This window comes from Chelonia mydas, chromosome 6, assembly GCF_015237465.2.
Source record: "Chelonia mydas isolate rCheMyd1 chromosome 6, rCheMyd1.pri.v2, whole genome shotgun sequence".
NCBI classification, from domain to species: domain Eukaryota; kingdom Metazoa; phylum Chordata; order Testudines; family Cheloniidae; genus Chelonia; species Chelonia mydas.
The window spans coordinates 126937247-126953535 of NC_051246.2; the positions used below are offsets into that span (position 1 = coordinate 126937247).

Consider the following 16289-nt stretch of genomic DNA (forward strand, 5'->3'; position numbering starts at 1 on the left):
GTACCCAAAAGCCTTTTCTTCTGTTTTTTAGACTGGACGCTTAATATTGGTTTCAGTTCAACTGCTGATAAATATAGATATAAAATCAAACTAGTTAATAGGACCTAAAGCACAGTCAATTGGTAAATCCAATTCAGTGTCCATGCCCTTTATATTCTTTGTGTATTTATTGAAAGACTTTTTAAAATTACTGCTTGGGTTCTCAAACCCAAAAGCTAAATCTCTGGCCCTGAACCTGAAAGTTGATCAGAGCAGAGACCGCTTTCTCTCATGTGAAGCATCATTGAAAGGGTTCCACTCATGTGAATCAACCGGTGCCTATTTTTGGTAAGACTACTGTAACGATGCTGGTTCTGGTGGGACCCAACTGAGAGTGCTAATTCTGGACAAATTGCTTAAAACAGGGCAATTACAGCCCAAGGCTGGGGTTTCTATGCACACCAAGGCAAGGCAAACCAAACCAGCTAAACAGAGAAAAGTTTGGTTTTACCCCACTGGCTAACCACAAGTCACACAAGCAATTTCCTTAGATACTCCGGTTTCCCAGTATCCCCACCAGTGCCACTCGTTATGGGGACAAATGGTGATGAAAACCATTACCCCAGTAAAAGAAAAAAGTTCTCCTGATCCCAAAGGACCAAGCCCCAGACCCAGGTCAATATACAAATTAGATCTTACCCACAAATGATGCTACTGCCAATCCTTTAGAATCTAAAATCTAAAGGTTTATTCATAAAAGGAAAAAGATACAGATGAGAGCTAGAATTGGTTAAATGGAATCAATTACGCACAGTAATGGCAAAGTTCTTGGTTCAGGCTTGTAGCAGTGATGAAATAAACTGCAGGTTCAAATCAAGGCTCTGGAGTACATCCACAGCTGGGATAGGTCATCAGTCCTTTGTGTAGAGCTTCTGTTTGTAGCAAAGTCCCTCCAGAGGTCAGAAGCAGGATTGAAGACAAGATGGAGGAGTTGCAGCAGCTTTTTATATTCTCTTGCCATGTGGTCTTTCTTTTCTTTGTTTCAAAGACAAGCTGTCCATCACACGGCCTGGAAAAACCTCAGAATTCTGTCCATAGGCAGGTCCCTGCATGCCTTGCTGTGTCACAAGGTGTGTCTGCCTTCTCTCAATGGGTCAGTTGTATAGCTGATGGCCCTTAATGGGCCATCAAGCAGGCTAGGCAGAGCTGACACCAACTTCTCTGGGGTGTCACCCAGAAGCATAGCACAAGTTTGAAACACAGACAGTATAGAGCCAATATTTATATCTTTAAATGCAAAAATGATACATGCATACAGATAGCGTAATCATAACCAGCAAACCATAACCTTGTCTTAGACACCTTATTTGACCCCCTTTATACAAGATTTGGTGCCACTACAGGCCCTTGGTTGCAACAATGTTCTATACGGTCCCAGGTTAAGTCAATAGTGTCACAACTACCTCTGAGAATACTGCATGAGTTATGTTCTTTGCCAGGCAAGTCGATTTTTTTGAATCGGAACAGGTTGTCTCTCTTAAATGTAACTCTGGGTCTCAAAAGAAAAATCCAGCTATTGAATATATTGGTCTGAAACGTGATTAAATGTGCAAATTTCAGTTGTTTCGTTAAATAGTTTGAAAACAGACATATTTTCTGGAATTGGCAGAGGTTTTAGTAATGTGTTATGTTGACCATATTTAGGAAAAAAATGGAAACTGAGTATAACAGAAGAACATCTCAGACAGAAACTCAGTTTTCTGTCGACAGACAAACGATTGTGAACAAGTATGAAGAAGCACTACGAAATCTTGAAGAACGCTACCAACGAGAGCTGCAAGAACTCGCCGAACAACAGCATGAGGAGAAATCTCAGTGGGAATTCGAAAAGGATGAAATCATCCAGGAATGTGCTGAAGCCCAAGAGCAACTGAAGGAAATGCTGGAGAGCAAAAAGGCCATTTCTTTTGTACTAACACAGGAGAAAGAACTCCTAGAGAAGAATTTCAAGGAACTTGTGAACAAGTTAATGTGTGAAAAGGAGCAGCTCCAGAAAGAGCTGCAGGATCTGAGAAATGTTGCTGAAAAACAAGAGGACAAGTTGCAGAATAAAATATTGCAGCAACAAAATGATTACGAAAGAGAGCTAAAAGACAGAGAAGAACAAATGTCTGTGGTAGAGGAAAAAAGGAAGCTGGTTAGCCAAAGGCTTGAAGTGCTTGAGACTGCATATGAGCAAGAGAAATACAAACTGAATTCCAAACTTCTTGCTTTAGAGGGTTTGAACAAAGAGACCCACGAGAGAGCAGAAAAAGAGAAGGCACAGATGAGTTTGGAAATCTTAAAGCTTCAAGAAACAATAAAGAAATTGCAGCAGGAAACACTTGATTTTGCCAAACTCAGGAATGACTACAATGCCTTGGCAAATGAATATGCAGAAGTGAAGAGCAAGGTTTCAGCACTGTCTGGCTTGCAACAATTGGAAGAGGATGGAGAGGTTCTTACAAACCTACAGAAGGTGCATGAGCAGGCTGTGAAGGAAAATGTGAAAATGGTTTCTGAGATTGTCAGGTTACAGCAGCGGTTACAGCGACTGGAGCAAGAGTCAGGAAAACTTTCCAGTTTTGACCAATCAAATTCTGAGATGGAAGAATCTCAGGTGCAAGACAGGATAGAGCAAATTGAGGGTAATGTTCTCAAAAATCTGCAAGATGGCAGTAAAGAGACAGATCATGGAGCAAACTTGCTTGTTCTTTCATTGTTGGAGGCTAAAACTAAGGAGCTTGAAGAAATGGTTGAGGCTTATTCCAGTCTAAAGAAGATGTATGAAGACACTAAGGTAGAGAACCATGCCCTGAAAATACAGATTCGTCAGCTTCTGGAAAGTATAATGGTACTGGAAGCAGAATATAATGAAGCTAATGACAAGAAGCAAGATCAGGCTTCCAAAGTGTCTGTGCTGGAAATGAGACAGACAGAGCTTGAGAAAATCTTTGAGGTGGTTCCCAAGTTGAAGATGTTCTATGAAGATGTTAAAAGAGAGAAGGAATGTTCTCAGGAAGATAGCAAGGTGGCAAAAATAACGTCTGATCATGCTACAGCCCGTAAAGAGCTTTGTTCTGAAGTTTCTAGGCTACAGACTGAACTAAAGAAGGCTGAGGAAATAACTGAAGCTTCTCTCCAACTTGAGAAGGTCTATGGAGCATCTAAAGAGAATGGAGAGCAGAACGGTCTAGTACCTCAGCTTTGGGAAAAGTTTGAAGAGCTAGAAGACAGATCAAGGGCACAATCTACACTTCTGTCCTTACAGGAAGAAATCCAGCAAGAAAACAAGGGCCTGAAATCTGAAATGATAAAGTTGTTTGAACAAAATAAAAAACTAGAAGAGAATGTACCAAGACTTACAAGCCTGCAGCTCAGGTTAGAAGAAAGTAATCAAGAAAGTGTCAAACTCAGGCAAGAAAAAACACAGCTCCTGGAAAAAGTTAAGGAACTGGAAGATGCCCGTGACCAATATGCACAGGAAAAGATAGAGATGCACAGTGAGAACTTAAGACTGCAGCACAGACTTGGAAAACTGGAAGAACATACTTTAAGGTTTAAAGACCTGCAAGACAAACATGGCCAATGTGAGACCACAATAAAAGACCTGGCAATGGAGAAAAGAGAGCTACAAGAGCTCAACAGGAAGCTGAAAGAGAAAGTTACATCTCTGGTTAAGCAAAAAGAGATGCATTCTCAAGATGAGAAAGAGGAGTTGTATTCAGCGATACATGATTTGCAAAGCACATGTAGTGAGCTGCAGCAAAAAGTTGAACTCCTGAGGTAATGTACACTTTAAAAAAATTGGGACATATTTGTGCTCCCCACAAAAATCTAACTTTGCTGCTTGCTGTGCTTAGAAAACTAACCTGCTAGCATTCATTGACTGGCATGTAACTGCTACTGACTTCCTTATGCTTGCATCACATTAACAAGTAGATTAACCTTGACTAGAAGACAGTGCCTTGGACTGTAATGACTAGTAAGCAAACTACTTTAATGTGGATTATGAAAGTTTGTAGGTTAATTGTAATCTTCTGTGGAGTTATGTACGTGATGGTATTCTAAAAGCAGTGACGGTAACGCAAGAGCAATTTGTCAACTGTTCAGGGTGATTGTATGTATTTATTTTTGCAGTGTGTATTTTAGTTAACAAGTCTCAATGAAACAAACATTTTAATGTGAAATAACATTACTGTAACTTCTTTGGAGTGCTTTTAACTTTCATACTAATAATCTCTCCACTTCTCTTGCCTTAGTTCTTGGCCTGTAACTCAGGATGCTAACGGAGCTGCAATTTTCTCAAATGTTTAAGTTAACACTAAACAATCTTAGTAATTTTCTCAATAGGAGTACTTAAATCCTTCAGAAGCCATTAAGTATGTGACATGGTAAATACCAGCATAACTAAGAACACATGTAGCTCATAATAAATTACCTGCATTTTTGTTGAAATTTAGCAGTTAAAGAATTAATTCTCTTGAGATTACACAAAGTGGTTATAAATGGCTGTTAACTTTTTATTAAATTCTTATGGGAAGCCTGGAATGACCCTTTCAAGTGTTGCATCATGACTAGAACCTGATTTTAAAAGCACCTACTCTAAAATTGCAAACAAAAGAAAAGACAGGTCAAATTCTGCTACTTCTCATGCTGGTATTCCCATTGTATTGAACTGCTATTCCCAAAACAGATGGTCTAATACATTACAATATGCAAAGTGCGGCAAAACAATTGCTTTCAAACTGTCTGAACTATTACATTGTCTTCAAATCACGTTACAAACAAAAAGTTCTGTAAAATTATACACTGAAATTTTTACTGGATTACAGAGGTGTAATTTAAGTTTGCAATCACATTTCAGTGTAACAGACTTTTTTATGCAATTAATACATGAAATTAAAACAGCACCTATGCATTGCTCTGGGAGGTGCTCTTGATAAGCATTACATAAAAGCCATGTAAATTCATCCATATGATATTTATCAACGGGAAGTTCTGCTGTTTCAGTTGTCAGAAGTAATTTGCCTTTTGTAATGAGTGTTTTGTCTTCTATCAATGGAGCTGGACGAGATACAAGAAGATTGGTGTGTTTCAACTGTCTTGTCTCTATACTGTAGATGTGAGGCCGAGAAGCTCAGAGAAGAAAATGCTATTCTGAAGAATGAAATAACCCTTTTAAATGAGGAAGGAAGTGTTTCTAACCTGAAACTACGGGAGCTAAATGGATCTCGAGAAGAAATGTGGTAAGAATACAAAGTGGCATATGATGCATGTGCTTCCTGGTTTTAATTGTGAGCTGCAATGCGAACAAGAAAAACGGCACCCTTATTGCTCTTCTGGGATAGAATCATAGGACTGGAAGGGACCTCGAGAGGTCATCTAGTCCAGTCCCCTGCACTCATGGCAGGACTAAGTGTGATCTAGACCATCCCTGACAGGTATTTGTCTAACCTGCTCTTAAAAATCCCCAATGATGGAGATTCCACAACCTCCCTAGGCAATTTATTCCCATGCTTAACCACTCTAACAGTTAGGAAGTTTTTACTAATGTCCAACCTAAACCACCCTTGCTGCAATTTAAGCCCATTGCTTCTTGTCCTATCCTCAGAGGTTAAGAAGAACAATTTTTCTCCTTCCTCCTTGTAACAACTTTTTATGTATTTGAAAACTGTTATCATGTCCCCTCTCAGTCTTTTCTCCAGACTAAACAAACCCAAGTTTTTCAATCTTCCCTCATAGGTCATGTTTTCTAGACCTTTAATAATTTTTGCTGCTCTTATCTGGACTTTCTCCAATTTGTCCACATCTTTCCTGAAATGTGGCACACAGAACTGGACTCAATACTCCAGTTGAGGCCTAATCAGCACTGAGTAGAGCGGAAGAATTACTTCTCGTGTCTCGCTTACAATACTCCTGCCAATACATCCCAGAATGTTTGCTTTTTTTTGCAACAGCATTACACTGTTGTAAAAAGTCCGTCTCAAAGTTCTCTAGCTTGTTAGAAATGCTGCATGCCTTTAAAATGGCAGTGATTCTTTCCAGTGACTGCACTTATTGGCTGTAGAGTTTTGGCAGCATATGAGCTCATACTAGCCTCTGCTTGCTCTGCACGTTGCCAGATGGGGAAAGGGTACCTCTCTCACCAGTTAGTAGCACATCACCTACTAAATGATCTACTGAGCGTGTGTACTAATGCTCTCCCTCCCCTTGCTTAGCAGCAGAAACAGCCACTCGGTGTGCACGTGGGAAGGCAGGCGGAGGAGCTATCTGCCGATGTGTTGCACAGGCCAAGCACTGTGCAGCTGCTCACATTGCTTAGCAACCAGGTCTAACCTGCTTGCAGTGGCCTTGTTGCTTCTGATGTGCAAAAATGATGTGCCCAAAGACATCTACCATGAAAAAGTGGGGGAGGGGGAAGGAGCATTTGCATGCATTGACTTCCATCTCTCTCCTGAAGGACTGTCAAACATGTGGTCCTTGGATTGCCAGAGCCTTCCAGAAGAGAGGGGGAAGTCTTTCTTGGACCAAGTACATCAGTCCCTGCGGGGAGAGAGGGAAGGCGAGCACTGACTGTGCCTATGTGAAAACAGCAGTTCCCTGCCTTAAGAACATGAGAACGGCCCTACTGGGTCAGACCAAAAGTCCATCTAACCCAGTATCGTGTCTGCTGACAGTGGCCTGTGCCTGGTGCTTCAGAGGGAACGGACAGACCAGGCAGTTGTTGAGTGATCCATCCCCTGCCTTTCTACTACTAACCAGGAATTTTTCAGCCATGACTATTTAGGATGGAAGGATGGTGCGTTTTAAACCAGTTCTCCAATAGCATGTCGTAAAAAAACAACTGTTAACCATACTTTTGTTCAATGTCCATTATTTAGGCAAAAAATAGAGTCTATAAGAAAGGAGAAGGTGGCTGTGCAGAAGATGGTTGACAACCTGAGAAAACAGGTATGTAGACTGAGGCTTCCTCCTAAGTCTCTTCTGTAAAGAGACATTCAGTGCATAAGGTAATTTCTGCCCCGTAGTTTAAATATCATGAAGGCAAGAGGAGATGCACCTTGCATACATTAAAAAATTCAAAGATATTCTAAAATGACTGTAGGTTCTCCTTCACTGTTCAGTATTGGTGAAAGGTTTCCTTGACATATTGCATTAGAGGTAATTGCACTCTTTCATTACCTAGGTACTTAGAGTAGTTTACAGACTTTTTAAGGTGTTTTCTGTTTTGTTCAACCTGGAAAGACTTCCTAATGAAAATACATACTTATATCAGTGTAACTCCTTCGCTTAGGGGTGTCCCTAAGGGTATGTCTACACTACCTGCCGGATTGGTGGGTAGTGATCTATCTATCGGGGATCGATTTATTGCGTTTAGTGTAGACGTGATAAATCGATCCCTGATGGCTCTGCCGTCAACTCCGGAACTCCTCCACGGCGAGAGGCGGAAGCGGAGTCGACGGGTGAGCAGCGGCTGTCGATCCCGCACCATGAGGATGCGAAGTAAGTGATTCTAAATCAATCTAAGGTACGTCAACTTCAGCTACGCTATTCTCTTGGCTGAAGTTGCGTATCTTAGATCGATACCCCCGCCTCCAGTGTAGACCAGACATGTTTATACCCCACTAACTCTCGGTGTAGACAGCACTCTGTCGATGGGAGGGCTTCTCTCATTGACCTAACTACTGTCTCGGAGGGAGATGGAGAAGCTCTCCCGTCGGCACAGGTAACATCTTCCCTAAGCACTTCTGCAGCGCAGCAAGAGTAGACAAGTCCTTAATTTTAAGGGATTGATGAGTAGAGATTTGTCAGTCATAGCAAACTATCAGGAAAGTGAACTGCGTTAGAATGTGGTGCTGTTTGGCTTGGCTTAAAATTTCTTCATAGAATGACTGAACAAGACAGATGACAACGAGAGCAAATAAACTTGTATGTTACTGGAGTTCTGACTGGCTTAGGTAGAATAATGCTGTTGAGAAAGCATAGCAGCTTAAGTAGGTCATGCCATCATATTCTGAATTAGAATCTGGATAGGAACCATTCCCTTTGCATGAAAGAAATACTGTACTGTGTATGTAATGCCTAAACCTATTCTTCAGTGCAGGAGAGATATATTTAGTCATTTCTGATACTTCCTGTTTTAATCAGGTATCAGATTTGAAAGCCAAGAACCAGCAGCTAGACTTTGAAAATGCAGAACTTAGTCAAAAGAATTCAAAAAACCAAGCAGACATGCAGGATCTTAATCAACGGCTGGCAAGAATCCTCAGGCAAAAAGAAAAGGAAGTAGGGAAGTGTACACTAGAAGAATGGGAACGGGAGAGATCAAAGCTGAAAGAGGAACTGGAAAACTGTCAAGTTAAGGTACGGCGTAATACAATTTCATGGTTAACAGTGTGACACTACTGGATTTCAGGAATGAACGCTATTGCACAGACACCCCCATGAAACTAGCAACCACTCTATCTCTTAGCAGTGCGTAGTCTTTCAAAACTGTTCTTTAAATCCCATCTGCAAACATGGGTGTTTGTAGAAGTGGAGACCGGGAGGGAAACTGCACCAGAGGGTCTGATCTTTGGCAGTGTTTAAAAGGGGGATTGAGAAGCGGGTAGAAAAGCGCAGTTCCATTTTAAAAACTAATCCTAGGGAAGGCTAAGAGACCGTGGCTCTCCTGTTTCCACAAAATTCTAACATAGGTATTTTGTTGGAGCCACTATGGCCTAGACAGGTTTCAGAGTAACAGCCATGTTAGTCTGTATTTTAAAAAGAAAAGGAGTACTTGTGGCACCTTAGAGACTAACCAATTTATTTGAGCATAATCTTTCGGTGCATCCGATGAAGTGAGCTGTAGCTCATGAAAGCTTATGCTCAAATAAATTGGTTAGTCTCTAAGGTGCCACAAGTACTCCTTTTCTTATGGCCTAGACAGTTTGCCCAGTGCTGTTGTGCAGACTGTCTCCTGAATTGGTCTTTTGTGTGATCCTGAATTTTTCCATGAAGATGGAGATCCAGTTCACTTAGCGTTTTTTTTGTTTTTTTACTTTCCCCAGTCATCAACTCTGGTGTCTTCCTTGGAGACCGAGCTGTCTAAAATCAAGGTTCAAACTCGTTTACTGGAGCAGGAAAACCACCTCCTCAAACAGGAACTGGAGAAGACCAAACAGGTAAAGACGGTCCCTGTTCTAGGCCAGACTGTGCAGATGGTGAATTTATACAGCTGGCAGGATGGTTGCTCTTAGCATTTATATTCTGCTCTCCTAACTGTGTTTGAGGTAATTAGCTTGTTTGTACAGGAAGGCAACGACAAAAGAGGAATGCAAATGTCCTTGCAACAATGTCCCAGTGTGCACACGGCTGTTCATAAATTTGCTCTGAAGGCAGTGAAGACTGTTGTTCCACTGGGTCTTCCACCAACAGATGTTCCAAAGCAATGGGCTTTGGGAGCCTTGTCTTGACAATGAATGGATAGAAAGTAATATTAAAAAATATGGCATTTTATGCAGTTGTGATTCCTGATTCTCTGTAGCAGCTGGTCATATCCACATGGTCTCCCAGTTAAGGATTAGTCAGTTTCAGGATGCCTCTACAGGAGACTTCTGATTGCTGCACCAATTGATGCCTTATCCCTAGAAGGCTTCAGTACATGTAAATTTTACTGGAAGTGTTGATATGATAATTGCATTTAAATAAATAGTCACATTAGAGCCAATGGAATCATGCTTAACATATTGTGATCTCAAATCACGAATGAAAGTTGCCATCAGGGTCGGATTATTAACCCTTTTGATGTGGTCTCCATGAACTCAATTTCATCCTCTTGCATAACTGCAAAACATATCCTCTTTCAGACTGAATGGCTCTTTACACACCCAGGCAGTGCCTCCCCTGTCTACACTGCTGTTTTTAGCGATGTCATGTTCCGCAGCGCTCCTGGAGTCTTACTCTGCCGCAGGGAGCATTTTTAGCTTGCGTTTGTGGTTTTATAAAGGCCATTGTGCTTGGGTTTTTCACTTTGTAGAAATATCAGGTGTAAGCCCCTTGTCTACCATGGTTTTGCTGACGAACTTCTGGGAACTCTCCAGAATGTTTCAGCTCCAACCCATTAGTTGAAGATTGGAGGGTGCTGAATCTTTAACAAAGGCTTCCTTTATCCTAAGCATTAGTCAAAGTTACATGAGCATTAACAAAAGCAAAACAGTATTTTAAACAACCTGACTAAAAATTCTGTCTCCTCTCAATTGCTATACTTTCACTCTGTTTGTTGTTGTGATGTCTTGCTTTTAGCATACAGGCGGAACAGTTTTCAGAAAGACCTGGAAAAACAATTTGTTGAAATTAACTGTAGCTTTCACCTAAACCAAAGCAGAGACTGTATTTTTAAATATATTTGTACTGTGCCTAGCATGACGAGTCCCTGATCCCTATAGAAATAGCTAAAATGTTTATGAATAAAGTCATAAACAGCAGCAGAAATGGTACTTGATAAGATGACAAGATCTGGGGGATTTCTGTCTCCCACAGCTGCCCAGATGTCCTGATCTCTCTGACTTCCAAAATGAAATTTCAAGTGTAATAACTAAAAATGAAAAGCTGCTGAAAGAAAAAGAAGCCCTCAGTGAGGAACTAAACAGATGTGTTGATAAGGTAATAAGAACTGCAAACGCTTACCCATATCCCAAACCACTTGCTGTATCCAGCCCTAATTCCTATACAGTACATTACTCTGTGAAATAACTTTGCTATTTTTTTCCCCACACAAATGTGTGTCTGGTGCTATTTCAGTATTTCTATCTGGGCCTCCATGAGCTCTGCCATGTTTGGAATTTGCTGTAGAATCAAATTGTAGCAAATTTGTGCTCCAGAATCTAAGCTTTCATTTTAAAAAATGTGGTTTCTAGACCTTGGGGTTCGTCTACATGCAAACTTTGCACTGGTTTAATTTAAGGTTTGATTTGAAATCTTTTTAGTTAAATCAGTGTAAAAAGCTATGTGGATGCTCTCATTTTTGGGTTAAATTGGGCTTCTTATGATTTCGTTTAAGAGCTTTTTGATACACAAGCTGGAAAGGAAATAACTAATTCAATTCACACTTTGTTATTTTGGTGCAAATCTGAGTGACCACTCTTACATTCTGGATTGAGTGTCCTTTTTCAGTTTAATTTAAACATTTTTTTCCACATCAAGAACCCAGGGATCTTGATGCAGAGCTGAGGTCCAGTTCAGCCTGGAGTACACCCAACCTTGATTGTACCATGTACTTTAGTAGATGTAATAAAACCACCAGTCAAAAAGGCAGCTGGCAACAAGATTGTATTTTCACTATAATTTGCGCCTTTCTTTTCTAAACTGGTGGCTCAGAACTCAAGCAGTGTAACTAGCATGCAAATTGTATATATTCCTGTTAGTTCCTTGCTATCCTACACTTCCGTTATCTGAAACCCCATGCAGCTCAACTCTCAGCAAAGTCAACATGAGCTGGAGAGAGAAATCCCTCGCAATATTTTGCTTACAGACTAGTGGTACATTGTCATTCGATATATTCTTCCTTGCTCTCAATTCAGGTAGCTAAAGTGAACTTCTTAGAGAATGTTCTTGCCAGCTTGAAGCAGGAGCAAAAGTCCTGGGAACAACAAAGTCAGACACTGAAAATGCAGCTCACGGTCTCCCAAGAAAAGGTACAGTAATATGGTTTGTTTTGATCCTTCTGAAGCATAGACATTTTTGTTCACCCCTTGGACCAGGCAGGAGTTCACACCAAATAGTCCTCTTGTCCAGTGTGTACAAAGGTGATATGCAATTCATACCTGGGACATTCTGAGGCGCTCCTTTAGTGAATTTATCACAGGGGCGAGTGAACGTGCAACATGCCCTGGGTAAATTTCTCCCTGGGGGGATAGCTGTGGTTTCACTTCTACCGTTAGATTCCTGTTTGCTGACGCCTGCTTCCCAGTTCCCTGGTATACCTGTAAAGAGAGATTCTGCACCAGCTAGTACTAAACACCACAACCTTTTCCTCTCCTGCTGCTGCCTCTCTTCTCCCTACCGGGGGAGGAAAGGAGAAGAGGCGGTAGGGTGACCAGATGTCCTGATTTTATAGGGACAGTCCCAGTATTTGGGGCTTTTTCTTGTATAGGCTCCTATTACCCCCCACCCCAGTCCCGATTTTTCACACTTGCTGTCTGGTCACCCTAGGAGGTGGCTTGCTTGGCTGACAGCAGTTGTGGTACCATAGTTGCCCTGGATTGCCAGGAGTAACCTCAACAGAAATCCTTCACATTTCCTCCTTGAGCAGGAAAATATTATGGGCGGGGAAGGCAGATGGATGAGTGTCGCATTCAGTGTGTTATGTGGCTGGTAACTTGTAATGGCAGCTCAAGTCATCTGGCATCTTTCTGGAATAGCTGACAGAATTATGATTCTTCTTCTTCACCTCTTCCTTGTGTCAGGCAGAGATCCTATTCATCCCCTCATTCATTAAGGATCCTCGATGATCCTTGCTATACTCCTGTTATAGGCACCTCCACAGATAAATCGCTCTTGTACCAAATTTATATACTGATTATAAATTCACTGTTTGTTTTATTTTGCTTTGACCAGCAGGCAATCACTAAGAATGTCTGTTTCTTCATTGCAGCAAGTCTAAAGCTGTCCTTTCTTATGCATTTCAGGTCCAGAGTCTAGATGAAGCTCTACAAAATATCAACCTTCAACTGTCACGGCTAAAATCAGACCTACGGGTGACCCAGCAGGAGAAGGAGGCTCTTAAACAGGAAGTGATGTCGCTACACAAGCAACTGCAAAATGCCAATGATAAGGTAATTCTTGAATAGCTACCTTTACCATACTAGAATGGTCTCAAAATAACTCTTACAACTTTGTATACCCCAGCTTATTGATTACCCACAAATTTCAGTTAAAGGAATTGCAATTGCTGCTTTCTTTTGAAGCCAGTCAGAGTATCCTACATATCATCATAATCTAATAACGCATAAGCACAGAAGTATTTTTGTTGGCTAAGAACATAAATAGTGGTAGAGTCTTGAGCAAGTAGCAATTACACATTTAATTGTGGACATCTTAGGAATAATGGAAATCTAGTTCCCTTCCCCACTTTTTCTTAAATACAAGATAGATACCCTGATAAAGGTGTAAAAAGATAGGGGTCACAGAAGGCTTTTATCTGGGTACCCTCCAGCCTTGGATTTCCATTTTAAAGGCCTATAAAGAACAGCACCTTCCAGTCAGGTTTCTTTGAGTAAGTCCGAGTAAAAGAAGGTTTAGCCAACTCTTCCTTTACTTCATCAGTCTAGTGCTTGTATTCAAAGAATATAAGAGGACAACAGAGAATAGTTAGTTATGGTCATTCCTTTTTTCTGAAGATATTTGTTCATCATAAGTTTTAGCTGGTCCTCTATTACTGTACCCCACACTCAGATCTGTGGTAACTTGCACTTAAAATCCAGTTATATGGGTGTTGGGGCAGGTTAAGATCAATCAGAACCTCTTGTTTAAATGATCTTTCTCGTTAAAAGGGATATTTTTACACTGCCTCAGAGTAAACTTTCAAAAAAAAAAAAATCTGTACAGTTATTTACACCAATGACTAGGTATAACTACAGTCCTGTACCAGAGTGGGGCTTCAGAGACTTTTTAGACTGCAGTTGTCCTAACAAGTGGAACTAATGCTTGGGAAATAGATTCAATTTTCAGTTACATTGTGTCTTTTCCAAAAAGAGTTCATTATAGCAGCCTGTCACTTTACTTTGTTAATAGATAGGGAGCACTAATACTTGGGGAGGGGTATAGGGACAATCTTTGAATCACGGTCATGATTTGCTTGCATCATTTATATTATAATTGTGAAATACTTTGTGTCCACATGGAAAAGAGGTCTGAGACTTTTTTTTCCTGAATTTTATAACCAGGACCAAATTATATCTATAAAACTGCAGACTGTTACTTGCCTGATGATGCTTGGAAGTGGGGCAGCTTACTTGATTTTTATAGTTGAGCTAAGTACACTACTATTAACCATTCTGATATTTAACTGGTGACTTGTCATCTGTAGTTTCAGCTAAGATGAAAACCTTCTGGGTTTTTTGCCCTGTGATTAGTACCTTGGTTATTTTGAAAGAAATTCGATGTGAGGAAGCAGGAAAACATAAATTCATTTGTAAATATCAGGGTTTATGGAGTTCCTGGTTAATGTAAAATCTTTCTGAAGACAGAAAATATCTGCTTCTTTGTTTAAGGCCTAACTCTGCAATTGTCTGTCTGTCTTAAGAATCGGGTTCTAGAAGTGGCTGTGCATTCCTCAGGGCTGCAGAACCAGCAGAAGAAGCTGCACTGGGATGAACTGGAGCAACTGATTAAACAGGAGCAGCAGCTGCTGAGGCAAGAGAATGAGCGGCTCCAGAGAGAGGTCCAGAACACTAAAACAGATCTAACTCATTCCAGGGAGAAGGTAACTTGAGAGAGTTCACAGACACTAATAGATAGTGACTGCATGCTAGGCAGAACCCCTGTGATGATGTCCATTTTGCAACTTGTAATACACATCAAAAATGATGCTCCCTGGTTTTTAATAGAAATATCGCAGTAGGATTGCATAACAGGGTTGCTACCATCTCTTCAAACAATGTTACCTATGCTAGCAGAAGCACTCTTCTGTCAGCATAGCTGTGTCTGTGCTGGGGATTTGTTGGCATAGCTAGGTCAGTAGCGGATGTGTGGTTTTTCACACCCCTTACCAACATAGCTATTTTGGTATAAGTTTTAAGAGTAGACCAAGGCTTATGAACTTTTTTGTTTTAAAAACAGTGCCCTTTTTTAGGGAGCCTTGATGGTTGAGAACTCATCGTGTTTAATCTAACCTTAATAGAAAACTGCTACAGGTTGGCTTGTAAATTAATTGAAAACCAGTAAACTTCCCTTTTTTTAAAAGACCTTTACTGCAGTGGCTCTCAACCTTTTCAGACTACTGTACCCCTTTCAGGAGTCTGATTTGTCTTAGAATCATAGAATATCAGAGTTGGAAGGGATCACAGGAGATCATCTAGTCCAACCTCCAGCTCAAAGCAGGACCAATCCCCCATTTTTTTTGCCCCAGATCCCTAAATGGCCCCCTCAAGGATTGAACTCACAACCCTGGGTTTAGCAGGCCAAAGCTCAAACCACTGAGCTACCCCCCTTCCTCCCCATTTACACCTCACTTAAACTGCTTGCTTATAAAATCAGACATAAAAATACAAAAGTATCACAGCACACTATTACTGAAAAATTGCTTACTTTCTCATTTTTACCATATAATTATGATATAAAATCAACTGGAATATAACTTGTACTTACATTTCAGTGTATAGTATATAGAACAGTATAAAGTCATTGTCTGTCTGAAATTTTAGTTTGTACTGACTTCGCTAGTGCTTTTTATGTAGGCCTGTTGTAAAACTAGGCAAATATCTAGATGAGTTGATGTATCCCCTGGAAGACCCCTGCATACCCCAGGGGTACATGTACCCCGGTTGAGAACCACTGCTTTACTGGAATTCACAAATTTTTTGGCTCCCAGTAGTACGGGGAAGGGCGGAGTCTGTTCAGTTATTTTACTAAATGTATAAAAATAAATAGACAATATTGCGACTAGGAAATAGGTTGGTAGCTTACATTTTAGTTCAGTTCATTGCAGTTTGATCTGCATTAGATCAAGTCAGTTTGTATATGCTAGCCAGTGAAATCTTGACTAGAAAACAGATTTTTAATGCTGTGTGATGCCTTTCTGTGTTCCTTGTTCAATCTGTGCTCATTAGATCCGGCAGCTGGAATCTGCCATCCTTTCCATGAAGCACCAAAAACATCAAAGCCAATCTGGTATTGTGAAAGCCATAGAGCAAGAGAAATTAAGCTTGAAGAGGGAGTGTGAACAGCTTCAGAAGGAATTGTCTTCTGCTCACAGAAGGGTTAGTTTCAGACTGTAAAACAAATAACTGTTTATCTGGCTTCAGTGCGCCACTTAGTTTTGCTGCTATGGCACTTGATCAGATGAAATGCTATAATTTTACTCAGCCACATAGAAATCTTCTTTGTGAGTTGTGTGCTGCTCTTGTGAAATTTGATGGAAATTGGGCAGGCGCTCTTGGGTTTTCTGTGTGTGGATAAATAGGTGACATAAATGGTGTAGGTGTGCAATGTTTTACATATTTATGGTGATTGTGTCCTGAGTGGAGTTCTGCAGCCTGTCCAGCATGATCAGGATAGGTCTCTCTCTC

General features: G+C 40.7%; 1 protein-coding gene across 20 annotated transcripts in view; it reads left to right on the forward strand.

The window, feature by feature from the left end:
- The window catches only part of NIN (ninein), a 109007-nt gene that overhangs the window by 73225 nt on the left and 19493 nt on the right, over window positions 1–16289 (forward strand). For 11 of the 20 annotated variants that reach the window (XM_037901342.2, XM_027828315.3, XM_037901340.2 and 8 more), the window contains 10 exons: window positions 1684–3804; window positions 5142–5267; window positions 6903–6972; window positions 8170–8385; window positions 9072–9185; window positions 10543–10665; window positions 11583–11696; window positions 12690–12836; window positions 14306–14485; window positions 15831–15980. In XM_037901342.2, the coding sequence (XP_037757270.1) occupies window positions 1684–3804; window positions 5142–5267; window positions 6903–6972; window positions 8170–8385; window positions 9072–9185; window positions 10543–10665; window positions 11583–11696; window positions 12690–12836; window positions 14306–14485; window positions 15831–15980 (3361 nt within the window). The remainder of the gene's footprint in view (window positions 1–1683; window positions 3805–5141; window positions 5268–6902; window positions 6973–8169; window positions 8386–9071; window positions 9186–10542; window positions 10666–11582; window positions 11697–12689; window positions 12837–14305; window positions 14486–15830; window positions 15981–16289) is intronic. The other 9 variants (XM_043548333.1, XM_043548332.1, XM_043548336.1 and 6 more) reach the window with 1 other exon arrangement.